Below are 26,386 nucleotides of genomic sequence, written 5' to 3'. Positions count from 1 at the left end.
CGCCTGCTTTTGGCAACAGCTGGAGAAGGTCACAAACATACGTTTTAGTACATGTTTTGCCTTTTTTATAATTTCACAAAACCCCCAAAAAATCGCAAATTCAGTATTAAGCGAATTTATTTCACACTTAGCACCATTAAAATGAAAATAATAATAAAAAAACTAAACAAAAAAATGCAAGTAAATACACTGAAAAGGCAAGAAAAACATACAGAAAAGCTCGTCGACCTGAGTTGTGGGGGGACTTTTGAAGATAAAAAACCGTATTGAATGAAGTATTTTTGAGATTATAATTAGGTGGCCACGTGGTGCCAGGATGTCCCATTAAGGTTTGATCTACAAAAATGCGGGAATTTTTTCCCCAAAATTATGTGAACTTTCTTAGCCTTGCAAACTGAGTTGAGCAGTCTGGGTCTCTTCTCCCGCGTTTTTAGAAGATCTACGTAGATCAAAAAACAATGAGACACTCTGACACGACGTGGGTGGCTTAGAAAACCGGTGGCCTAGATTTCCACTTGAATATATTCCTTTCGGCCATCCTGTTTTCGCATCTCGACAATTTCATTGAAAATCTCTGTCAAGGGCTCAAACGATGGAATGATTGGTGGCGGACGGCGAGAGGCAACGCTGCTGCTGGTCTGAAAACATAGCCCGTAAAATTTCCTACATAGTGTTAGTTGAAACCATTTTGATATCTCTTTTCCCCGCGGAGATATACGAGTTGAAAGTTTGGCCTGCAAAGAGTGTGGGGGAGACGAGACGCAGGCAGCGCGCGCACACTGCGTCTCCCCTCCCTCCACACTCCCTCACCCTCACAGCTTTAAACGTGTATATCTCAGCGGAGATGGGAGCTAGCAAAAAACTTCCAACTAATGAAATATTGGAAATTCGAAGAAGTTTACGAAAATTGACATACCGAAAGTGGTTGTCGAAGCAGGGAATGTTGATTTGGGGTCGTTAGACTGATTGGTCCGGGTGGTAGGACATCCTCGACGCGTGCGTATATGTACTCGTTCATCAGCGAGTCGTATGTCGTATTGGGCCTGAAAATGGGAGATTAAGTTGCTTAGGGAGTTATGAAAAATAGAATATCGTTGGGGAACACTACATGAATTCTATTTAACTTCTAGTTTTCTACCACTCACTGTTGGATAATACCAGAATTTGCTGAAATGGAAATTTTAAAGCTTTCTATATTTTTACGGAGACTCGAAGAAAACGTCTCCCCTCCTCACTCAATCTCTCGCCGATCCAATTTTCAAACGCTTATAACTCCACGGAGAAAAATGCGATCAAAAAGTTTTCAACTAACAAAATATAGTCCATAAATTAGACTGCATTTTGTTAGTTGACAATATTTTGATATCTTCTCTTCCCAGCGCTCTGGCCAAGCTCTAAATTACCTTATCCTAGGTGGAATCGGGTTTGCATTCACTCCGAGTGACACCAGATAATCTGTGACCGATGAGTTGATTGATACGTTGTCCGGATCAATTCCCGAGTCCATTTGGCTCCGCGAGCTGCCTCGAACCATTCGAAGAGCATCTGATGACGTGGAAACTGATGACGTCATCGAGTGAGTTGGATGATGGTGATGATGTTGGGCGTCGGAGAGTGTTCGGATTTCTCCGGTTTTCACTGAGTAGACCTGTAAAAAACTTGAATTTACAGCTAGCTTCAGGTATGTCGGGGTTTATTTGAAAAAAAAATATCGTGTAGGACGAAGAGACGCAGAGCGCAGACAGCGAGGGCCCCTGCGTCTCCCCTCCCTCTATACACTCTTGCTACTCTAACTTCTGGCGCTTCTATCTTTGCGGAGAGAAGAGATATCAAAAAGTTGTCAACTAACAGTTTCTAGATAATTTCAAGGGCTATATTTTATTAGTTAAAAAATTTTTGATAACTTTACTCAAACTTGCAATAAATCAATTCAAAGCTCACCTGTTTCTGAAGCGTTGGCTTCTGAGATGAGGGCCTCCGTTCGGCGGTGACAATCACATCCGGATGCTTTTTCTCCTTCTCATTCTGAGTTTTCCTTCTAGATTTGCACATGCAAATGCAGATAACCACAATGAGAAGAAACAAGAGTAGAATTAAAGATGCCACCGCGATTTGGACAGGTTTCGAGTGAAGTAGAAGCTTCGGAAGTGATGGTTGAACATCGAATGGACCAATTTCCAGGTATACTGTAGTCTTGGACTGCTTTGTCGGGCTACTGTAGGCTACTACAGTAATCTGCTCGATGGTGAGGTTACGACGGGATACCAGGGGCTTTTGGAGACGGATCTGCAAACTTTGTATGTTAAAAATATATCAAATGTATTGGCATTAGTTACAATTCCAGTATGCTCTTCAATTTTCACAGTGCTTTGTCTATCCGAAATCGAGTATTTCACGACTCCATGTACACCACCGTCCTCGTCAATCGCTTGCATTTGCCCCACAGATTCCCCTGCTGGTGTGGATATTGGAATCTGTCAAAAAAATCGATAAAATCTCGTTCAGGGGAATCGATCAAAAGTATACCTGTAGAGTGTACGACGATTTGGTGAATACTGGCGCAAACTCGTCGACGGGCTCCACTACAATCTTCAGCGGCACCACAGCCGATCGGCCATTCCCGTCGGACACCGAGAGGTACATCGAGATGATCGGCTCGGATTCCCAGTCCAGGTGGGTTTTTAGTGTGAGCTCTCCAGTTTTTACATCGATTCCGAGTTTCTGTAAAAAAAACAATGTTGAGAATTATTGAAATAACAATTTTTCCACATTCAACTACTTGGCACCGTTGCAAAAAGATACGGAAAGATAAAGTTAGAGACAAAAATATTGTGTTGAGGGAGGGGAGACGCAGACGGCGCTAGTGGCATCTGCATATCTCCGCGGGGAAAAGAGATAGCAAAAAGTTGTTCACTGACAAAATGTAGAGAATTTCAAGTGCTACATTTTACTAGTTGACAATTTTTTGATATCTTTAAGCCCAGCCGAGATAAGTGCGTTTAAAGTTTGACGCGAGAAAAGAGTGTGGGGGAGGGGAGACGCAGACGGCTCACGCGCACTGCGTCTCTTCTAGCCACACACTCTCTAGGTCCCAAATCTCTGGAGTGGCGTATCTCCGCGGGAAAAAGAGATAGCAAAAAGTTGTTCACTGACAAAATGTAGAGAATTTTAAGCGCTATATTTTGCCAGTTAACAATTTTTCGATATCTTTAAGCCCAGCCGAAATATTGGCGTTCGAAGCTAATAACTATCCGGGGATATATGAAAACTCTAAAAACCTTAAATTTCCTCACCCCTTGATGCTCCTTCAGCGAGTACAGTAGCCCATCATTCCGCATTCCCAATCGATTACTTGCTCGAATCTTCTGTAGAACTGTACCAACCGAAGTATCCTCCAACACATGTACCTCATACACCGGCAGTACAAAGAACGGCGCCGATCCACTCCAACTGGACATTTTCAGCGACACCTGAACTTTTCCAACTGCTGCCCGTGCTGGATGTCCATGATCCCGAGCTTCGACGAGGATCTGCCACGTGGCGTTGGGAAACTCGTCGAGTTGAGCATCATTCCATTCGTTGAGTTGAATGGATCCGGTGTCTGGATTCAACGTGACAATGTTCAGGTCATTCCCGCTTAAGATACGGTAGGACACCCTTCCATTCTCTCCAGAATCCTGATCACTCGCCATAATCTGCCCAATCTTCTGCCCGTGAGCCATTGAATCCTTCAAACTTAAATAGTAAGCGACCGACGTGAAAACTGGCAAATTATCGTTCTCGTCGAGCACAATGACGTGGCATTTGCACTGAACTTTTTGTGATGTCATCATCTCATTGTCGATTTCCACTTGAAACTCATGCGTTGCTCTCTGCTCCCGATCGATGGGTCCCGCCACGAAAAGCCGCCCGAATTTATCGATTGAGAAGATTTTTGAGGCTTCCGGGTCCTGGATACGGTAGTGGAACTCGCGAGACTCCTCACCTGAGAGATTGCCGATTTGGAGACCGATCTTCGAGTTTTCCATTACTTCGAATCTGGAATTAGAAATTTTTAAAAAATTAAATTTTTTTGAGCATATGTATCTCCAAAGGGAAAAGAGCTAGAAAAAAGTTGTCAACTAACAAATTGTAGGAAAACTCAAGAGCTATATTTTATTAGTTGTCACTTTTGTTGTAACTCTACTCCCGGCGGACCCCAGCCGTTCTCGGCCTTTGGAAACGCAGACGGCAATTACTTTCGATTCTACAAAGTTGCCCGGCACTTGGCAATGTTCAAGCCATTTTCATACATTTTCTCAAATGTTTTAACAGAAATAAATTTTATGTTTAGATTGACAAAGTAATTTTCTATATTTTTGACACTATTTTTTAGTAAAAACATGGTACAATCTGTCATTTTATAGAATTTGCCGAAAATAATTGTTTCCAAATTAGATCCCTATAATTTATTTTTCCATTCATCTTCTAGTTCCCGTAAACCCACCTGAACTCTGCTTTCTCGAATCCCGGCTTATCTGTCGGCTCTGCCTCTCCGATAATCACACTGACAGGCACACTCGTTGAAAAACTCGGCACCCCGTTATCCGTAGCAGTCACCGTGACCAAATATCTCTCCCCTGCTGGCGGCAACACCTTCATGAATAGAGCCCCACTCTCCGGTGCAACTCTGAAAATGCTCGAAGACCCCTGACCCAGCGAGTAGGTTAGTGCTCCGCGAGCATCTAGATCGTGAGCCTCAATTTTCGCGAATGGCTGCCCAGGGGAAAATGTGGCGGGGGATACGGTGGTCTGGTAGAGAGGCTTCGAGAATGTTGGAGCATTGTCGTTGATGTCCGAGACAAAGATGGTAAGGTTGGTGAAGGTGTCGAAGGATCCATCAGTTGCTTTGATAGTAAGAGTGTGCTCGGGGAGCACCTCAAAGTCCAATGGAGCTGTAAGATGAATCGTTCCGGTGAATTGATCGATATTGAAATGAGTTGGAGTTTGACCAGAGCTATCCGAAACCAGAAAATATCTCAAAGGCGCCAAATTATCCACATCCTTTGCTCCGACAGTTGCCACATAGCTACCAACTCTCAAGTTCTCCGGCACCCTCCGCGGCTTGCTCATCGGAAAAGAAGGCACGTTGTCATTCAGGTTGTTCACCCTCACGTCCACCCGAGTGCCGATTTGCTGCCCGGAGCCCGTGCCGATAACTTTCAACGAGTACCGCTCCAGAATCTCCCTATCCAACTCCAAATTGGTTCGAATCACTCCTTCGGAGTCGACTGAGAACGCCGAGTCGATGTTTCCTTCCACGATGCTGTAGGTGAGTCCGGCGAGCTCTGGTTGCAGCTTAGCTATAAATTGTCCACGTGGCAAGCCTTCGTCGATGGTGCTCAGGTAGGTTTGCTTCAGAAATTCTAAGGGGGCTTTCGCCTCAGTCTGCGGGTTTCGATTCGAGATTTCCAGGTTTTTCTCCACATAAAGCCCTGGAACCCCATGATCTACCACCCTGAGCTTGATCTTCCAGGATTGCAACGAGCTCAACCTTCTCAATACCAAATCTCCTGTCTCTGGAACCAAATCCAGGGAGCCTGAGCTATCTTCTAGAAGCTCAAAACTGAACTTCCCATTCTGTCCGATATCCATATCGGATGCGCGGAAGCGGTGGAGCACGTCGCCGACTCGAGAGCTCTCTGCGATTTCCAGCTCGGATGGAGTGGATGCATCTAGCTGAGGCTTATTATCGTTCTGATCAGCTACAGTAACCCGGACGGTGCAGGAATCGTTGCGGGACCCGCCGTCAGTGAGGATTATGATGAGTAGGTGCTCCTGGGAGGCTTCACGGTCTAATGGGAGAACCGAGATTGAGCCAGTGGTAGAGTTGATCGAGAACTTTGGAGCGTTACCTTGGAATCTGAACCTTGATTCTTCAGTCATGCCAGTCGCCAAGATTCTTTTAAAATCCTCGATCCCAACGTTTTCCTCAATAGTGACGACTCCACAGCTAGTCGATGAGATCTTCGGAGGTTCCGTGAACACCGGTTCCACATGTATCTTCAGAGTACTGTAGTCCAGCTCGTCATCCTTCTGCGCGACGATAGTAAATCTTTGAGTGCCAGTCGCCACGCTAGCAGATTTTTGCACAATTTTAGAGCTCTTCAGTTCAAAATGTGGGGAGCTAGGGATAAGCTGAAGATCGACACCCTCTTGGAATTTGAGTTGCAGAATCTGAGAGCCTTGTGGGCTAGTTGAAAGGATTGTGACATCCTTGTGCTGTTCATCGAAGAAGTGCCACGTGGACCTGGAAGCATTGGACGCCTTGAGCAAGACCTTCTGCTCGTCGAATTTAGTAAGATCCTGAAGATCGGTAGCACGGATGGTCAGAGTTTCCGGAAGCCCAGCGCCGCCAAAGCTAGTGGAAAGTGCACTGGACGACTCCACCACAAATATCTCTCCAGATTTCTCATCAATCTTGAAGAACTCCTTTGCCACCTCACTTCCGGCGTATTTCAAGCTATACCGTATCTCGGGGTCCTTATCCAAATCAATAGCCACTACTCGATGCACCATGCCTCCTTTTCGATAGCTGGATGGTAATAGTACAGTAGGTTGGCTCACAATGAACGGAGTATGGTCATTGACATCATCCACGTTTACAGTAACCAGAAGAGTCGTGCCAGGACCCGAGGTGAATGCTTCCACGATAAGGTTGTAGGTTGGGGTGACATGCCAATGAAGGGTGTCGATTAGGGTAATGTCACCGGTGAACTGGTCGATTGAGAAGTTATCGATGAGCAATGGGAACCTGTAGCTGATCGGAGATGCGGAATCATCGGAGACGGTCGCATTGACAGTTGTGATGATGCTTCCGGTGGGGGTGTCTTCTCTGATGTTGACTCGTAGATGGCCAGTGTCAAAGCGAGGCTTGTCGGATTTGGTCCGCGAAATCTGCAAATCAAGAAAATTATATGAAAATTGCTTACTCTTCCAAACCAACCTCTAAATCAACTCTCATCTCCTCTGCACTTCCATCGGTAGTATTGAACTTTTCAAAGAAACATGAAAAGTTATGAGTATCTCCTCTCCGAAGTCCATCAGCCAAGTACAGCAATCCCCCAGTCTGATCCAATTCTAGCGGGCAGCTTTCTTCACTAGAAAACCTGTAGAAGAAGCTTCCATCCGCTGACTTCTCTCCAAGCCTTCCGATCTTTGTTCCAATTGAGTTGCTATCCGAGATTCGTATCGTCTCCTCTTTGTTGGCAGCTTCCCCTGATGCAAGAACCCGCAGTTGGATGGATTTCTGCCTATCATTCTTATCTGATAACACTATCACTAGGGAATATGGTGGGCGATGGATAGGATGAGAGATCATGAACAGCACACCTTCCCGGATAGCAAAGTGATTCGAGATTTCCGAGCTCTGGATTAACCAGCTGCTCACTCCAGTAGCGTTGAGAGTTGTAAGTCGGCACCCCGTTGGACAAGACTTCGGGATTTCTATATATTTTTGGAAGGGCTCTTGAATTTGAATATCCGCACTGCCCTTTGATATTCTCACTGGCACATGACACACCACACTTTTCCGTGGAACTCCTTGATCCGACACAATCACCGATAGCCTCTGATGTCTCTCATCCGACGCGTTGAGCTGTCTTCTCAAGTAGACATCTCCATTAGACTTGACCACAAAAAGACTACTCTGCAGTTGCGCTCTATAGAGAACCGATCCATTGAGCCCCTTGTCTGGATCCATCGCGACTATGGTACCAATCGCTGTGCTCAGTGGGGAGCCCGCTGGCACTACAATAGGGGTTATAGAGAGACAGGATGGAGGATTGTCATTGACGTCGAGCACGGAGATTCTCGCTGAAGCAGTAGAGGATCGTGGCGGGACCCCCTTATCCTCGGCGACAATGGAAATGTCCACATGGCTTATGACTTCTCGATCTATGCTTCTCTTGGTGTACACGTTCCCAAGCTTCTCGTCGATTCCAAAGTACTCCGAACCATTTGTGATTCTATACACAATTTGTCCATTCTCCAGGGAGTCCTTATCACGGGCGACCACCTTCCCCACAATAGTCTTCGGTGGGGAATTCTCCAATACCTCCATCGTGTACCAGCTCTTCTCAAACTCCGGCGCATTGTCGTTAACATCAAGGACATGAATGAACAGTGTCATGTTAGAAGATCTCGGTGGAATCCCAAGATCAGTAGCCTTAACTCTCAGCTTATAATTCCGAGTGGCCTCGTAATCCAGCAAACTCCCGGTGCTCAGCTGCCCGGTGAATTGATCGATTTCTATGGAACTTCCCGGATGTGAACTTATAATCGAGTATCTCACTTCTCCATTCTTCTTCTTATCCTTATCACTTGCCTGAACCACGTAGAACGGCTCATGGAGCTTTAGGTCCTCTCGAATAGAGATTTCAACTAATGAACTTGAGAATTGAGGTGGGTTATCGTTATGATCCTCTATAAAGATCACCACCTGAGTCTGATTCGACTCCCCACTTGGCAAAGTTGCCTGAATATTGAGGAGTACTGTATCATGAACATCTGCATCAAGGTATCTTGTCACATAGATTTTCCCTGTGTCTTCATCGATGGAGAAATTATGGTCCTGATCGCCGGAGTAAATGGAGTATTTCACTTTTGACATTGCACCAACACTTCCAATTGCGATTCCCGGTAATATATCCTCAGTTGTTCGGATTTCATACTTGGATCTTGAGAATTGAGGGGTTTTCGTGTCCTTATCAATAACGGTAATATGAATGTTTGCAGAATTCTCCGAGCTTTGACCTCCACCGTCTTTTGCACTGACCACTAGGTGGAAGCGTCCGCGTGCAAGTGGTTTCTGAAAGAAAAAGCTATTTCAAGTCTTGTAAATCTACAGAAAAACTCAGGAAATCTACATAGATCTTTGTAAAACTGCTCGAATACTTTGCAAACCTAGTTTGACTACACTAAATCTACACAAAGTCATTGATGAACTAGTCTGGCTTCCGTAAATCTAAATCTTCGTAGTTTTCAAACTGATTCGTAAATCTACATTGAATTGTCCGTATATCTACATCAATTTTTCCGTAAATCCACACAAAACTCTGTAAATCTACACAAACATCCGTAAAACTTTGATCTCCGTAAATCTACCCAAACTACCGCAAATCTACACTAGTTCTCGTTAATCCGCATATCGTAAATCTACACCCCAAAACTAATCGTAAATCTACATTCAACTCTCCGTAAAGCTGCCCAAACTACCTTAAATCTACACGACCTACACTGAATCTACACTACCTACCATAAGCCTACATTAAATTTTCCCGTAAATCTACACAAACTACCGTAAATCCACACTCAGCTCTCCGTAAACCTACACTAACTACCGTAAATTTACACATACTGCCGTAAATCTACATTACCTTCTCCTTAAATCTACATTACCTTCTCCGTAAATCTACATTCAACTCCCCGTAAATCTACACTAACTACCGTAAATCTACACATACTGCCGTAAATCTACATTCAACTCTCCATAAATCTACACTAACTTCTCCGTAAATCTACACAAACCGCCGTAAATCTACACTAACTGCCGTAAATCTACATTAACCTTCTCCGTAAATCTAAATTCAACTCTCCGTAAATCTACACTAACTACCGTAAATCTACACATAGTGCCTTCAACACTCCGTAAATCTACATTCATTTCTCCGTAAATCTACACTAACTTCTCCGTAATTCTTCACCAAATTTCCCACTTACCTGAGCAAAAACTTCCCCAGTAACTGGATTAATAGAAAACGAGCTGGATTCGCTTAAAATATGATAGGAAACTTCTCCAAAAGTCCCAGAATCCATATCAGAAGCCGAAACGACAAGCAGTGGCTCTTCAGGCTTTGGGCCTTCTCGGACTGTTAAATGATACTCATTTGGGTAGAAAATTGGCCAATTGTCGTTGACATCTTTTAGCCGGATTGAAATTAGAGACGTTGAGGTCTCAGAATCTGAAAAATGGAAAATTTCAAAAAATAAGCCCAAACTCTCACACTTTATAATTAATATATATTCACCTGCTCATTGCCCGAGCAAGCCTATAATTTTCTGGAAAAATGCCGTGTTTCCATGACAATTTTCGGGTTGCTCAAAATTGTATTTTTTCCATTTATATATATATACTTACTTGCATTGGTAGCTATAACCGTTGTTTGATAACTTTTCTGCTTTTCGAAATCAAAAGTTTTCTGGATGCAAACCGTTCCAGACATCGTGTCGACAGTGAGGTGCTGAAAAATTGCTCGTAAATCTACACTCATCTCCGTAAATTTACAATAGATTCCCGTGAATCTACACTAGTTTTTTGTAAATCTACAAATGATTTCCGTAAATTCACACTAGATTCTCGTAAATCTATACTAAATTCTCGTAAATCTACTTGCAAATTCTTTGCAAATTCACAATAGCCCTCCGTAAATCTACCCTAGTTTTTCGTAAATCTACAATATCCTCAGTAAATCTACCCCCAATCTCCGTAAATCTACAATGATCCACGTAAATTTACAATAGTTTCTCGTAAATCTACACCAATTACCGTAAATCTACAGTAGTCACTGTAAATCCACAATAAATCTCCGTAAATCTACAATAACTCTCGTAAATATACACTAGTTTCTCTCCGTAAATTGACATCAAAATTCCGTAAATCTCGACATACCTCATCCTGGTTTTGTAGCGAATATCGTATCCTTTTCGAGTTACCACATTGTGAATTGTTGGCGACAACCTGAAAGCTGTGCTTTTAGTAAATTCACACAGACTCTCGTAAATCTACACAAATCCCGTAAATCTACATAACGTTCTGTAAGCCCACACAGACTCCCGTAAATACACACAAATTCTGTCAAGTAAATTTTTTACCAAAATACCTCAAGCGGTGAGAGCAGGTGTAATTGGGAAGGGAGTTATGCTCAAACTAGTGTGCAATTTTAGTGTGATCCGAGAGCAGCTTCTCCCCACCACACACACACACACACACACACACACACACACACACACACACACACACACACACACACACACACACACACACACATCAGGGCCCTTCTACCTAAATTTCATTTCATTTCTCGGCTTCTTGTTTCTGATTTCGGACGCCTGGTTACCCTGACAACCGCGTTATTTTTTTGTTTTGTTTTTATGTGCTCTCTTGTTTTTTTCCTTCTTTTTTTGCTCCCTTATCATCCGAGCTCTCTGTTATTTTTCGTTGTATATTTCCGTTAGTTTTTACTTTTTTTTTTGCTTCAGAAAAATGAGCAGCCACGCGTTCCCGGCTCTTTATCTCAACTTGGGCGTCGAAATGATGTATGTATTGGACCAACGGCTGAGGGTGCAGAAAGAGGTTAGATAATTTTTTTAAAAAAGTTTTGTTGAAAAAATATTAAAGACCTAAAAATTCACTACAAAATATTAGTTTACAACTTTTTGATAACTCTTCTCCCCGCGGAGATATCCGCGTTTAAAGTTTAAGACAGCGAGAGAGTATGGGCTGAGGGGAGACGCAAACGGCGCGCGCACCACCTGCGTCTCCTCTCCCCCTACACTCTCTGACGCCCTCTAACTTCAAACGATCATATCTCAGCGGGGAGGAGAGCAATCAAAAAGTTGTTTCCGGACTAAATGTAGAGAATTTTATGGGTTTTTGGAAAAAAGAATTGAAAAAAGAAAAATTAAAAAATTACAGCGCGTGGAAGACCGGGAAAAAAGCGACAAAGTAGTGAAAGAGATCATGTTAGGATTCCTCGCCAAAAAGACGCTTGACGAGGTGTTCAAGGGGCACGGGACCCCCACAAGAGTAGGACTGAAGATGTTTTTCGAAAAAGTTGCTCATTGCTCAATTATGAGATTGAATGAGAATAGTATGGACAAACTTTTCGATCTGATGATGATGTCCTATAAGTTTGCACTTATGAAGATGACTATGCCAGAGCAGGTGAGAACCTCAAAAAGTACACTTTTTTTGAAAATTTGAACTTTGTTCAGATAATGACCATCACTGTGAATCATCTTCGTGCACTTTTAGACTTGGTCCCATTAGATAAGGACATTGGAGCAGCAGTGGAGCATGCCTATACTATGGTGAGTCGGATTCAAGCTTGCTCCACTGAAATTTAACTTCAGGCTTTCACATTCTACAGGCCGCTGGGACCAATGGGATGGTTTATGTTGCGGAACTCGTTGCTGGTATTCTTTCAGGACACCCGAGTAAAAGTATCAATGTTCATAAAAGACTGCCGACAGTTGCCGAATGGGAGATTCGTGCTCTTCGATAAAGCCTCACCGGTGCAGCTGATGTTGGGAGGGGAGCCCGTCGGGTTGACTAAGGTGGGCAAGAAATCTGAAGCTTAAAATGGCTTGAAGCAAAAATCAGAGCTTGAAAAATTATAGGCCTGGAAATGTTCTACATTTTTCCAATTGACAATTTTTTTGCAGCTCTCTTTACCGCAGAGATATGAGCGTTTGAAGTTAGAGGCCCACACTATCTCGCTGTTTCAAACTTTGAACGCCTGTATCTCTGCGGAGGACTGAGATACAAAAAATTTGTCAACTAACAGAATACAGCTCTAAAAATTTGCTACAATTTATTTGTTGACCACTTTTTGAAATAATGATTTTTCACCGAGATATGAGCGTTTGAAGTTTTGAGGGGTTGAGGCAAAAGTCTTCCCTATATCTCAAGGAATAATTAAGATATCAAGAAACAGACAGTCAACTACAACATTTTTGTTAGAAAATTGTACCGATAAATCAAATTTTCCCGAAAAAATTTTATGTCCTCTGCACTTTTGCTTCTCCCAATAATTCAAGTAGATAATAAATTTCTGCGGAAATAATTCGATTTTTTTCTGTGGCTGTAAAGAAATTTGGGGGAAAACGGGGATACTTCAATTTTTCCAGTATTTTGTCCAAGGAGAAGTGACACACACCAGCGAATTCTCGACTCCATTCAAGTACGCGCCGTTTGAAGATTTGGTGAGTTGTCGGAAACTATTTCGCGCTTCAAGAACTTGCCTTTTACTCATTTTCCATAACTCAGAATTCGTAAAGTTATTGCTCAGTTAATAGAAAACAAAATTTAAATCATTTTGATAGTTGGAAGTTTTCTTCTAACTCCAACCGTTTCAGATATACACGCGTTTAAAGTTGGAGGCAGCGAGATAGCGTAGAGTGAGGGGAGACGCAGTGTGCGCGCGCCACCTGCGTCTCCCCTCCTCGCACACTCTCTCACAGCTTCTAACTTCAAACGCGTATTTTTCCGCGGGAAATGGAGCTATTAAATAATTTCCAACTAGTGCTCTGGATAGAATTTCAAGGGCTATTCATTTTCCTTTTTCAATTTTGTATATCATTCAGCCAGACACCCTGGACGCACCAAAGCGATCAACGGATCTTGGAGCCAACTCGTATCGAGATGGCAATGGGTTGATGAAGGTGAGCTTATCAAGGTTCTCTCACCAACTCTCTAGCTCTCTCGCTCTCTCACAATGGTGAGATAATAATCATGAGACTCGAGGCGCCCCCAGCCAACAACCTCATTAGTCAGACACCGGAAAAAGGTGTCGAGAACTCTTTTTTTGCATTCTGTCTTTTTTTTTATTACTACTTGTTGCGGTTTTTGCTCTTTTTGAATAATTTCCAAAAAATAATTTGAAGCTCAAGAAATATGCTTTCCAACTCTGTGATTAAGGTAATTTTTTAGTTGTTTTTCTCCGAAAAAATTTCGTTTTAACTAGAAGATAAAATAAAAGTGTCTATTCCGCCTATATTACCTAATTAATTTTTCAAAAAAATTAGATCCAAGGCGGCGGGCTGGGAAAGTCGGATCGTAAGGAGGGCAACGAGATGGCACTTTTTGAGAGCTTAATGTCGTCAACAACTACGTCAAATGTTGAAGGTAAGTCAACCGGAAATTAGTAACAATATAGACGTGTTAGAATGTTGATATTGGTAGTTATTGACCAGCCCTCAGAGCTTACTATTAAAAAACTATTAAAAAATTTTGAAAATAAAAAAAAATTTTTTTTTTTAAGTATCCATTTTTTTAATCTCTATATATATAGAAAACTAAATTCTAGATATTACTCCAATTAAAAATGCTCTCAAATTTATAACCGTTGTAGATTTAAAAGCGTTGAAAGTTGAAAGAGGGAGAGACGCAGACAACGAGAGTGCTCGCGCTGTCTGCGTCTCTCCCCCTTTCAGTCTCTCATCGGGGCAACTTTAAATCGTTATATCTCCACAGCAAAAATAACTATCAAAAAGTTTTTAATTAACAAAAGACAGGTAATTTTGAGGGCTACATTTCACTAGTTGAAAATTTTTCAATAGGTTGTTTTTAGGCAGAGTTATAGCGATCTCAACTTCGAAATTTCATTTAAAAAAATCTAGTTTAGTCATCGAGTTATGAACGATTAAAGTGCAAATCACACCAGTTTTGCAGTCAGATTATTATTTACGTAGGTAGGGATTTGTTCATACAATTAATTGTCAGAAATGTAGCTCCCAAAATAGAGAAATGTTACAAATAATCGCCAGTGCAAAGCCGACAAAAACCAATGTTCAAATTCTAAGGTTTCTATGTTCTTATTTTTATCTTTGAACTGCAAATAGTTTATACAAAGTTGTAGCCCACAAATTTCAAATGTTCCTTCAATTTCCTAGTTGACATCATTTATATATGACTAGTTTTCTCAACAACTAGAATATATTCCAAAATTTAGTTTATCACAAAATATTACCCTAAAAATTCTCTATATTTTGTTAGTTAATAACTTTTTTGTAGCACTTCTCCCCTCGTAGATATACGCGTTTGAAACAGGGGAGACGCAGGTGGGGCGCGCACCCTGCGTCTCCCCTTCCCCTACACTGGCTCGCTACCGACGACTTCAAACGCGCATATCTCTGGGATGGTTAGAGATAGAAGGAAATTTCCAACTAACAAAATTATCTAAATTTTATTATCTATTGACTCGAAAATAATTGGAAGCATTCAGACTCCGAGGTATGGGGAATGAGCCTGTTCGACAATGCAGAGGACGAGAATACCTATACGAAAGAGGTGGAAGAGAGCAATCCGGTGACAAGAATTGATGCTTCCAAAAAGAAAAAGAGCTTGAAAAAGGCTATGGATGATATGGTGTGTCACAGTTTTCCTCTTTTTTTTCTCACAGGCGTCACACTTGTTTACTACTTAAAAATCATGTATTCTCTCACGTGTTTTCCCACAGGATACACTTTTTTATTTTTCTGAAACAATCAAGAACCTTTTTGCAGAAGCTTGACAAACGTCCACCAACGGCGGCGGCGCCTGGCGGGGAGAAAAAGAAGAAGACAAAGGGAGAAAGTGTGCTGAATATGTTTGATGAAGCCGTGGCGAGACCCGCTACTGCCAAGACTAAAGGTTTGCTAGGCACTCGATAGAAACTTTAATTCTAAACATTTCATCAGTTGGACATTTTTTCGTGTCTTTTTTCCCCGTTGAGATATGCGCGTTTAAAGTTCAACACGGGAGAGAGTGTGAAGGAGGGGAGACGCAGACGGCTCGCGCACACTGCGTCTCCTCTAACCACACACTCTCTCGCTCCCGAATCTCTGAAGTGGCGTATCTCCGCGGGGAAAAAAGATATCAAAAAGTTTCCAACTAACGAAATATGGGAAATTTTAAGGGCTACATTTTTTCACTAAACAATTTTTTGATACCTAATTTTTTGATAGAGTTATAGCCCAAAAACGCCAAAAAAAACCAAACTTTCAGTCAAAAGAAGCGAATCAGCTGGCTCAAGCACTACAACTACCAAACCCCGCACCAGAAGTGGATCCCGTCCCGGAACTAGCTCCCGCCCGGGAACAAATGCCAGTGAACGAGCAACTAGTGCTGCCGGACCGAAAAGAGCCGCTTCTGCAAAGAAAAGGACCACAGAAAAGAAGACGGAATGAGAAGCCCGAAATATTTTTTTATACTGAAAAAATTGTAGCTTTTTCCAGATATTTTAGATGAAAAGATTCAAAAAATTCCAAAAATTAAAAAAAAATTCCAATTTTTACTCAAAAATCTCTAAATATAACGTATTTTGCATATTTAAAATATAAAATTTTCTAAAAAATCCAAAAAAATGTTTTTTTTCCAAACAATCCTGTTAGTGCTCTCGGTGATTCGGATGTACATAGTTTCCTAAAAAATCCATTATATGGGCGGAGCCTATTATTGATTTTATCTGCGTCGGGTGACATTCAAAAGTCGATAATGAGCTCCACACATATTTTTTGTATTTTTTTTTGTTTTTTAACCTTCAAATCCCAAAACAATCCCACTACTTCACTTTTGACATAATTTTTTTATACCTACTAAAGTTTGCCTGTAATTTCTAATTTTCATTTAAAAATAATTTTTATGTACTTTCAACTTTCAAAAACCCTCTTTCTTATTCAACTTTTCAAAACATTTCCTCATGTCTCATTCTCGTTTTGTATTGATTTTCTTTTAAAATAAATTCTTATTCTCCCAAATTTTTCAATTTTTTCTTCTTCAATCGCTAGAAACTAAAATTCTGAAAATTTTGTCAATTGGAAATTTTTTTTAATCTCTTACGGTTTGCGAGATACAGATGTTCAAAGTTGAGAAGAGACGCAGACAACGAGAGTGCGCGCGCTGTCTGCGTCTCTCCCCTTCCACACACTCTTTGCGCCCCCAACTTTAAACACTCATATCTCTGCAGTGAAAAGGGCTATCAAACAATTTTCAACTAACAAAATGTTGGAAATTCCAAGGGCTACATTTTGTTAGTTGTGTAAATTTTTCTATCTGCAAAGACTTTAGAGATAAGTGCAATTTTAAAATTTTGGCTAAAAATTGAGATTTATCCACAGCGAAAAAGCTATCAAAAATTTGTCAACTAACAAAATATAGAAAATTTCAAGGGCTACATTTTATCAGTTAAAGTTTTTAAAAAATCTTTACGTATCATAGAGTTACTCTCTCGATCCCCCAGAAAATCTCTTTCCCAAAAAAAATGTTTCAACGTATTCTTCTTCCTGTCAAAAACGAAACACAAGAAATTATTAATCTTCCCTTCTTTCCTACTTTTGCCCTTCCTTCTGTCTGACAGGGGAAATGAGTTATTCGACTCCAGGGAATTCCCTCTTTCTGCCTCGCCGCAGAAAAACCGCCGGCTATATTAATTTCTGGCCGCCCCGCGAAGAGTTTCTCGACGCAAATTCCGGAGAAAAATCAATAACTAACCTTAACCAAACACGTGCCAATTGGGGTATCTTCAGGAATTTCCACTTGCCAGAGGGCTTTTTCAAATTGGGGTGGCTTGGATTCCGTGTCGAGGAGATCGGCAACAACCTGGAAAAATTATTTTTAAAAATAAAATTTCGCTTTGATCTTCAAAAATGCGAAAGGTGAGACGCAGACGTCTCATCTGATTTCGCAAGGTTAAAAGCGTGCTGACGTCAAAATTTTTCTGGGAAAATATTCCCGCATTTTTTGTAGATCAAAGCGCAATGAGACAGCCAGACAGAGATTTTGAATTTTCATTAACCTTGCGAGTGCGCTCCACGGATAAATAGGAATTTTTCAAAAATTCTCATTTGGAAATACATTTGCGCTCAATGGACAAACCGCCAAAATTTCGAATTTTTAATCCTTAAAAAAATATAAAATTGCAATTGCGCTCTATGGATAAACTGAGAAAGTTTTTTTTTTAATTTTTAGTTGATTTTGCAAAAAGCGTTCCATTGACAAAATGGGAAAATTTGAAAATTTTCGATGATCATTTTGTGTGGTGCAAGTGCGCTCTACGGATAAATTGCGACTTCTGAACCATTTTCATTCGAAACAGCTAACGTGCTCTATTAACAAAATATGTAGGTTAGTTTCAAAATTTTTGATGATGTAAGGGCGCTCTAACAATAAAATCAGAAAAAATTCCAAAATTGAAAGTGCGCTCTACGGTCAAACTGGGAAACTTTCTAGCTACCTGTAAATCTGTAGAAAGTGCTGGAGACCCTCCGTCCTCGGCGCGAACTCGGAATTTAATCTCTGACCCAATATTGCAGTCGATCTGGAATTTCTTATTTACCTAGATTTTGAAATTTTTCAAAAACCAACCGTATTCGGGACAAAAATCCGTCCAGTTTCCTTATCAATCGATACCAGCTCGGTATCCAACACCGAATACCGAATCCATCCATTTTGTCCCAAATCCGGATCTTTCGCAGTCAAAGTCCTCGAACCTCCCTGCGTCCGATTCAGGGAAATATGAATCTGTGAGCTGTGCCATTGCGGGGCGTTATCATTGATATCACCGATTGTGAGCAACTGCGGGTGCTCTATTATAATCTGCCCGTCTTTTTCGAGTAGAAACTTCAAATGGTGCTCCGAAGCCGTCTCTCTGTCCAGAATCCCACAGAGCAGGAGCAAGTAGACATGAGCTTGATCTGTCTGTTGGGGACAGAGAGCTGATGAGCCAATGAGCCGGAGCTTTGTGTCACGGTATTGTTGAGCAATGCTCACTCTGGCAACGATGGATCCTAACGTTGAGTTTTCCATTAGATGAGCTGAAATTTATTGTTTTGAACTTAAAAGTATGTAACTTAAAATTGGCAAGAGCTAGAAAGAAGTGTTAAACTACAAAATTATAGAAAATTGAATTTTAAATATTTTGTTAGTTGAACACTTTTTGATAGCTCTTTTAGTTTTTGAGTTAGAAGGGTTTAAAGTTTAGGGTTTAACTTTTGTATTTATAGATTTGAGGCTAATACTCGGCATTTGGCTCTAGCTTCTTGGCCCAAAAAATATTAACTTGAATCAGAAGTTGGCTAAACTTGGGCAAAAGTTGGGCAAGACTTTGGCAAAACATGGATTCAGGCGACATCAAAGTTTTTTTGGCCCAAACTTTTTTGTTTCGTTTCAAACTTGGGTAGAAGTTTGGCAAGAGTTGGGTGAAACTTGGGCTAAACTTTGATGTCGCCTGAATTCAAGTTTTGCCAAAGTCTTGCCCAACTTTTGCCCATGTTTAGCCAACTTCTGATCCAAGTTAATATTTTTGGGCCAAACTTTGCCAAATGCCGAGCAGTAAAGCTAATTTTCACAATTTTGTCAGTCTTCAAAAAAATCTCACCGGAATTCGACTCCACTAGCCAAATAATATCCAGTGGCGGGGATGACAGAGTGCTTCCCAACACAGTAATAGTCACAACGGCCGAAGAGCTCAAACTAGGGCTCCCGTGATCTGAAGCAACAACGATGACGTCATGTGTAGAAGCCGGGAGAAGTGAAGCAGTAGTTGTGATCACTCCGGATTGAGAAATTGCAAAGTTTGAATTAGAAGGGGCAGATGTCTTTTTGATATCATAGGAAATTCTGGAGTTCTCGCCGATGTCTGCGTCGGTGGCCTGGACTGTGATAAGATGGGATCCTATTGAGATATTCGCGGAGACTGATGCCGTGTACCGGCTTCTTGAGAATACCGGAGCATTATCGTTTGCGTCGATTATTTCAATTGAGCAGCGGAGTTGGCCGATTCTGGAAAATTTCAACGTTTGAACATGGTGCATCGAATGAGAGTGCTGAGCTTTAGCAGCTCGTAACATGATTCCTTTTAGAGTTATATCAAAAAATGTTTAACTACAAAGTTATAGAAAAAAACCTGCTTAATATTTTTTCAGTAGTCAACTTTTCGATGAAACTAAAATTGGCCAAAATATTTATCAAAGGTGTAAAAATTACGAAATTTGATCATGCGGTAGAAATTCAGTTTTTGAACATGGTTCATCGAAAAGTTTAGCTGTTCTTATCTTGGTCCCTTTTAAAGTTATCAAAACGATTTTTCTACAAAACTGAAGATAAATATTTGATAAATATTTTGTCTGTTGATAACTTTTTGAAAAAACCAAAAATCGTTGAGATATAAAGTGTTGAACTTGTGCAAAGTAAGGTTTTGAACGTGGTGCATCGACTGGGAGTGCTCAGCTTTAGCAGCTCATATCTTGGTTTGTTTTAAAGGTAATAAAATTTTCCAACTATAATACTATAGACAAACAATTAATAAATATTTTTTCAGTTGACAACTTTTTAATATAATTGACAACCGAGATAAAAAGCGCCAAAGTTGTGCAAGGTCAATTTTAAACATGGTGCATCGACCTTACTTTACTCAACTTTAGCAGCTTATATTGGCTCTTTTTAAAGCTATTAAAACGTTTTAATCCAATGCATATATTGTTTTAGTTTTGTTTTAACTCACTTTGCCGGTTTCCCACCATCTTGAGCCTCAATCAAAAGCTCATATTTATCCCGAAACTCTCGATCCAACTGCCCATTGACCACTAGATCAGCTTGCAGCTGTTCGTTCACTTTTCGAGATGCTAACTGAAACTTTTCGCGTGTTTTCGTAAATTGGGAACTGTAGATATTTACCTTGAACACATTATTAACATTTCCCTGAAGAATCACAAATCGGTGCACATCAAATTTCGGACCATCCCCATCAGTCACTGTTGGCAGGGCAAAAGAGGTGCCCAGTTGGGCGAATTCGGAGATTTCTAGCTAAAAATTATAATAGGTTAGTACCTCTTTTATTTTTACTGTATGTTTATCAAGAGTTAGTATTCAGAAGCGTTTTAAGTATACATAGATGCTTCCAAAAAAAATTATCAACTGACTTTTTTTGGCTACAGTAGATTAAAACTTAAAACGACCATAACTTTTAAACTTCAAAAGATATCAAAAAGTTGTCAACTAAAAATTTGTTCAAAAATATTTAATTTGCATTTTGTTAGTTGACAATTTTTGCTGCTCTTCAAAGAGAACAAAGTTATGAGGTACATTAGACAATAAAAAAAAAAACCTTTTTTTTTCCAAAGACTCCTATAACTTCTTAACCAGAAGTGCTATCGGAAAATTGTCAACTAACAATTTGTTTCAAATTATTTTTTAAACATATTGTCAGTTGACAACTTTGCGATATCTCCCCCGCAAAAAGAGTTATGCTAACCTTTACCACCTGATCCGCAAAACTTGGCGCATTATCATTCTCGTCGTCAACTTCCACAAGAATATCGATCGTTTCTCCGGATTCTTCAACTTTCACAGCAACTATGTCGAATTTCGATCGTTTTTCATAATCCAAATGTGCAATTGTTGAAATTTCACCACTTCGCTCGTCGACTTTCAGGAACTGAAAACATTTTTTGAATATTTTATTTTAGAAAATATTTCAATTAAATAATTATTTGTCATAAAAACCTCAAAAATTTCCAAACTATGTTCTCCTCGGAGATATCCACGTTTAAAATTTTACACAAAGAAAGAGTGTAGGAGGAGAGGAGACGCAGGCGGCTAGCGCACACTGCGTCTCCCCTCCCCACACACTCTCTTGCGCTAAAACTACAACACGGCATAGCTCCGAGGGGAAAACAGCTATGAAAACGTTTTCAACTGAGAAAATGTAGAGAATTTTAATAGCTATATTTTGTTAGTTGACAACTTTTTTCTAGACATTTTCCCCGTCGAGATATGAAGGTTTGAAGTTCTACATCAATTATTGAAAACGCTCAAAAATTAAAAATCCCCGTGAAATGTCCGCTGCTTCCTATTTTTTTTTCAAATTTCAGACCCCCCCCCCCCCAAAAATCTGTGAATCTGTTCCAATTTTCTCGAAAATCGACTTCTAAGTAGTAGTTCTCGCCCTAGCCAAATGTGATGAGTATAATCGTATCTTCTTTTCTTCACTTTCTGTTTGAATAGAATGCTCTCGGAGCACACACACACACACCCCTTGCTAATGTGCTCTTAGAACTAACAAATTGGGTTTCGCAATTTGCATGTTCCTTTAAACTTTTGGGGCACGCACGGAGATGATGGATTACAGAGAGATAGACAAAAAATAATTCTGGCCGAGGAAATTGAAAACTCGGCCACCAAGTATTTTTTAATTTTAAGAAGTGCACAGTCAAATTTTATAAAAAGGTACGAAATTTCACTAAATATTTGAAAAATTTTAAGTTTTCAAAAATAAAATGCTTTCCGAATTTTTTTTCCAAATTAATTGTAAGAAACCTTGAAATTCTCTAATTTTTTATTTTTTTAAACTTTTAAAACAATTTTTTCCTCCCCAAAAATAGGCAAATTTGAAACGAATATTTTCTTCCAATTTTTTAGTTTTTTTTTTTTTCAAAACTAATTTCTTCACGTAGCCCTTAAAATTCCCCACATTTTCCTAGCTAAGACACTGACTAGTTTTCTGGTTTTCCTATGGTGTTTGAGAGGATTTTTAAATAATTTTTTGGGTAAAACCGAATTTTCAATGTTTTCCCAAAACTTTTTCCTCTTGAAATTTATTCACTTTTGCAGCCCTTAAAATTCTCTACACTTCGTTATTTGAAAACTTTTTCATAGCTCCACTCTCTGCTGAGATATGCCCACTTGAAGTTTCCAGCGCAAAAGAGTATAGGGTGAGGGGAGACGCAGGGGGACTTGTGCACACTGCGTCTCCCCCCACCGCACACTCTCTCTGGCCTTGAATTTTCAAAGCGCTGTAGCTCCGCGGGGAAAAGAGCTATCAAAAAGTTTTTAACTAGGAAAATGTAGGGAATTTTAAGAGCTATATTTTAGTAGTTGATTATTTTTTCCAAACTCTATTCCCCGATGAGATATTCGACTTTGAAGTTTGCTACCCTTATGAAACGTGGAAATTTAGTAGAAAATCTAGAAATTTCAAATTTCAAAGTATTTATTCTGCTATTAATCAGCTATGGGTCCCGTGAAACGTCGGCCGCTTCAACAATTTTCAACAACAAACTCGATTTGCGAGGTCTCTAATCCTCTTATCCCCTCATTTTTTGTGTCCCGAAATCCTACTTGTAACATTTCTGTCCCTATAATTAACCCATCTGCATTATGTCTTTACTTGACCCCCCCCCCCCCCCCCCATCTCTCCATCAAGACCCTGTAATTAGTGAGGACCCCCCCCCCCCGGTTTGTTGATGTACTGCCACGTGGCATATGTTCAGAGTTTTCCTGTTTTGTCAATATACATCAATCTCATTGAAATATATTGGGAGGTTTTTCACGGTGAACTGGGCTCAAACTGAAGAGCAGACAGATGGAGCACGTGCTCAAATATGCAAATTACTTGTTGCCAATGTGTTTTGGGTTGGTACGGCGGAAAGCGTATCAATCATTGAATGTATTACTTTAAGAGAATAGGTTGATTAACTGGAGCATATTTTAAAGCACAAAATTTGGAAGAGTTTGAAGTGTTCTAGGTATTTTCAAAAATTAGAAAAAAAACACTTTTTTTTTAATTTTTACATTTTTTCCCAAAAATGATTTATGCAAAATTGGGGAATTCACAAATTTTTAAATTTACAGAAGTTTTAGAATTTCCAAATATTCAGAAACTTTGGGTATCTTGGAACTTTTAAAAAGTTGAGAAATTTCAGAATTATTTTAAAGTTTCAAATTATTCGAAATTTACAGAATTCCTGTAATTTTTTTTTTATTTTCGAACAAATTTTCAAAATTTTTTGAACTCTCAAAAGTTCAGAAATTTCAGATTTTTTATAAGTTTTAATGATTTTAATTTTTTTTAATTCAGCTAATTTACGGGATATTAGAATATTTTTAATTTTTATAATTTTATAATTTTAACATTTTGAGGGATGTAAAGCAGAAAATTTCAAAATTTAGAATTTACAGAATTTTACATATTTAAAAATTTAAAATTTTCCAAATTTTATTTTGTTTTTTATTTTATTTAAAATTTCGATTTTCAAAATTTTCAGAAATTTTCAAATTTCCGAAATTCCGTTTCTCATAAGTTCCAAATTTTCAGAAATTTCAAAGTAATTTCAAAGATTCAAATCTACAGAATTTTTAGAAATTAAAAAAAAATTAAATTTCTGAATTATGAAAAAATACGTAAAATATGAAGTATTCAACAATTGCGAATCTATAGAATTTTTGAAATTTTTTTAAAGTTCCGACTTTTCAGATGGTTTTGAATTTCCAAATTTTTAGAATTTTTAGGAAATATATTAAAAATTTGAGTTTTTAAAACAAAATTTAGTCACCAAAATGATATTTTTTCATGAAAAATGTCCAGTTTTTAACAAATTTGTCAAAAAGTCTCCCCCATCTTCTAATTTTTGTATCTCACCCCATCCCGTTTTGCCACCTTGGTCATTCCTTTTATCCATTCCGTTTTTCTTTTCATTGACGTCTTAACCTTGAAAGGATAACTAAAGGGGCACTGGAGACGGAGAAGAAAAAGGAACATGCGTTCGCAATTATCTTCTGCCCTATTCATTCCGACATTGGAATCCTCTAGAAATTAGACGTTGCGGCATTGAAAATTTATCTCATTTGATTTTGATTTTTTTCACCCAGAATTTCATCGAAAAAACATTTGAAATCGGAAAATATCAATTTCTGAAAGAAAACTATCTAATTTTGCCTGTAACTTAAGAACTAACAAAGTTATTGAAAATGTGTCAACTGTGAAAATGTAGCCCTTAAAATTTGCTATACTTTGTCATTTTTTAATTTTTCTAAAGCACTTATCTGTGCGGAGATACACCCCTTTGAAAATTGAGAGCGAGATAGTGTGCGGGGAGGGGAGACACAGGCGGCTAGCGCACACTGCGTCTCCCCTCGCCGCACACTTTCTCGCGCTCAAACTTCAAAGTGGTGTATCTCCGCGGGGCAACAAAATAGAAAAAAGTTTCCAACTGGTAAAATGTAGGGAATTTTAAGGGCTATATTTTGACTGCTTATAGTTTTTTGCAGCTGTCCGAAAAATTTCACTTTTTCCCAGAAAATGGTAAACCCTCACCTTAGAAGTCTGCTCATCGGGAAAAACCACAAAATACTTGGGAGCCGCCGATTCTTCCCGTTTTCCAGAAATCCATCCAATTCGAGTACCAATTTGAGCGGATTCGGGTACAGTGAACTTGGTTAGGCACTGACAAAATGTTGGGAATATTAGGAATATTAGAGAGAATATTAGAATATTCCACTTATTTTTTGACTTCATTATTTGAATATTCGATTAATTTATCTTCTTGGGAACATGATGTTTCGGAGGTTGGGGTCTGAAATTTAAGGAAATATGAGATTTTAAAAGGGCAAAAATTGGGGAAAAAGAGTGGTAAAACTATTAAATTACTCAAGAAATCTCAAAAATCAATTAGAAAAAAAGAAGCAAATAAAAAAAAATTCAAGAAAATTGAAAAAGTTGGAAAAATGTTAAAAATCACAGCTTTAGAGTATTCAAAAGTACCACAAACTTCAAAACCTGATATCTCAGCTAAAAAAAAATTTCAAATGATTATTAAATAAAACTTTGTAGCCCTTAAAATTGCCCACATTTTGTTAGTTCAAAACTTTTTGATAGCTCTTCTCCCCGCGGAGATACACCACTTTTAAGATTAAGGGCGAGACAGTGTGCGGTGGGGGGGGCCGAAGTGTGCGCTAGCCGTCTGCGTCTCCCCTCACCCTACACTCTTCCGCGCGGGAAACTTCAAATGGGCATATCTCAGCGGGGAGAGGAGCTATCAAAAAGTTTTCAAATAACGAAGTGTAGAGAATTTTAAGGGCTGCAAAAGTTAATAAATTTCAAGAGGAAAAAGTTTTGGGAAAACATTGAAAATTCGGTTTTACCCAAAAAATTATTAAAAAATCCTCTCAAACACCATAGGAAAACCAGAAAAGTAGTCAGCTAACTTTGTAACGGAGAATTGAATCAATTGCCGCTGGGGGAACCACGAAATGGTTCTAACGTGTTCTACCTATGCGAACGTCCATCTTCTTTTACTTATTCATCCCTCTCCGCCCCGGTTTACCTGTTCTTCTCCCAATAACAAAGACATTAGTAACGGTGCAAGGACATTCTGGAGTGTGAAGGGAGGCTTCAGTCTACGTGGCCGTGTGAAAAAACTCGGCCAGCAACTTTTTTGCCCCATTGAAAATGGCGTTTCAAAATTTTTGAAAGTTTCAAAATTAAAAAAAATTAGGAAAATTTGAATTTTAGAAAATTTTGAAGAATTTTAATTTTTCAGAAAAATGGAGTACTTAAGCTCCGCCCACTTAATGGTTATTTTTTGATTTTTTCAACAAGGAAATCGGAAAATAAAAAAAAGTTTTTTTTTTTTCATAATTTGAAGTTCGGTTTTTTCTCAATTTATTGCAATTTCTTTTCTTTCTTTTTTTTTTTGAAAAAAACAACATCGAAATTGACCTCTAAGTGGGCGGAGTTTTTCTGGGCACGCCCACTTATTGGAAAAAACTGAATGTTTTCCAAAAATTCAACTTTTCCAAATTTTCTAGAAT

At 39.5% G+C, this 26,386-nt stretch overlaps 3 protein-coding genes and 1 non-coding gene across 4 annotated transcripts; 2 read left to right on the top strand and 2 right to left on the bottom strand.

Annotated features, from left to right (window-relative positions):
* Positions 1 to 99: 99 nt before the first annotated feature.
* cdh-1 (Cadherin domain-containing protein) lies at positions 100 to 25,155 on the bottom strand. Its single transcript, NM_065240.3, has 20 exons — positions 24,891 to 25,155; positions 21,051 to 21,233; positions 20,474 to 20,602; positions 20,301 to 20,425; positions 19,176 to 19,579; positions 18,164 to 18,612; positions 18,033 to 18,116; positions 17,291 to 17,398; positions 10,709 to 10,777; positions 10,178 to 10,280; positions 9,760 to 10,001; positions 6,986 to 8,848; positions 4,487 to 6,936; positions 3,294 to 4,038; positions 2,527 to 2,721; positions 2,337 to 2,474; positions 1,942 to 2,286; positions 1,404 to 1,648; positions 917 to 1,043; positions 100 to 638 (listed from the first exon to the last, which is right to left on the bottom strand). The coding sequence occupies exons 1-20, from the start codon at positions 25,089 to 25,091 to the stop codon at positions 504 to 506; spliced, it is 8,340 nt and encodes a 2,779-aa protein (NP_497641.2). The 5' UTR covers positions 25,092 to 25,155; the 3' UTR covers positions 100 to 503.
* On the bottom strand, positions 2,778 to 2,944 carry R10F2.7. The gene has a single exon (NR_052155.1). It is a non-coding gene; the product is annotated as an Unclassified non-coding RNA R10F2.7 (non-coding RNA).
* Positions 11,303 to 12,399, top strand: R10F2.5 (Cytochrome P450; the record flags this gene model as incomplete). The annotated part of the gene is made up of 4 exons (NM_065239.1): positions 11,303 to 11,392; positions 11,735 to 11,983; positions 12,034 to 12,129; positions 12,172 to 12,399. The coding sequence occupies 4 exons, from the start codon at positions 11,303 to 11,305 to the stop codon at positions 12,397 to 12,399; spliced, it is 663 nt and encodes a 220-aa protein (NP_497640.1).
* R10F2.4 (RRP12-like protein) lies at positions 12,949 to 16,558 on the top strand. Its single transcript, NM_065238.5, has 6 exons — positions 12,949 to 13,023; positions 13,405 to 13,482; positions 13,846 to 13,945; positions 15,045 to 15,187; positions 15,325 to 15,451; positions 15,806 to 16,558. Exons 3-6 carry the CDS (start codon positions 13,894 to 13,896, stop codon positions 15,985 to 15,987), a joined length of 504 nt encoding a protein of 167 aa, NP_497639.2. The 5' UTR covers positions 12,949 to 13,023; positions 13,405 to 13,482; positions 13,846 to 13,893; the 3' UTR covers positions 15,988 to 16,558.
* Positions 25,156 to 26,386: the final 1,231 nt, after the last annotated feature.

Source organism: Caenorhabditis elegans, chromosome III (genome assembly GCF_000002985.6).
Source record: "Caenorhabditis elegans chromosome III".
Classification (NCBI taxonomy): domain Eukaryota; kingdom Metazoa; phylum Nematoda; class Chromadorea; order Rhabditida; family Rhabditidae; genus Caenorhabditis; species Caenorhabditis elegans.
The sequence above is the reverse complement of the archived record's forward strand: the minus strand, read 5'-3'. Positions and strand labels throughout refer to the sequence as shown.

What these genes read in the sequence shown, in the direction of transcription:
- R10F2.4 (NM_065238.5), top strand. Translation starts at nt 13,894, where the DNA reads ATGGCACTTTTTGAGAGCTTAATGTCGTCAACAACTACGTCAAATGTT. An exon ending in AACTACGTCAAATGTTGAAG is followed by an intron (nt 13,946 to 15,044) that starts GTAAGTCAACCG and finishes GGAAGCATTCAG; the next exon opens with ACTCCGAGGTATGGGGAATG. An exon ending in AAAAGGCTATGGATGATATG is followed by an intron (nt 15,188 to 15,324) that starts GTGTGTCACAGT and finishes ACCTTTTTGCAG; the next exon opens with AAGCTTGACAAACGTCCACC.
- cdh-1 (NM_065240.3), bottom strand. Translation starts at nt 25,091, where the DNA reads ATGAAGTCAAAAAATAAGTGGAATATTCTAATATTCTCTCTAATATTC. An exon ending in CCGATGAGCAGACTTCTAAG is followed by an intron (nt 21,234 to 24,890) that starts GTGAGGGTTTAC and finishes AAATGTTTTCAG; the next exon opens with TTCCTGAAAGTCGACGAGCG. An exon ending in GCTAGTGGAGTCGAATTCCG is followed by an intron (nt 18,613 to 19,175) that starts GTGAGATTTTTT and finishes AATAAATTTCAG; the next exon opens with CTCATCTAATGGAAAACTCA.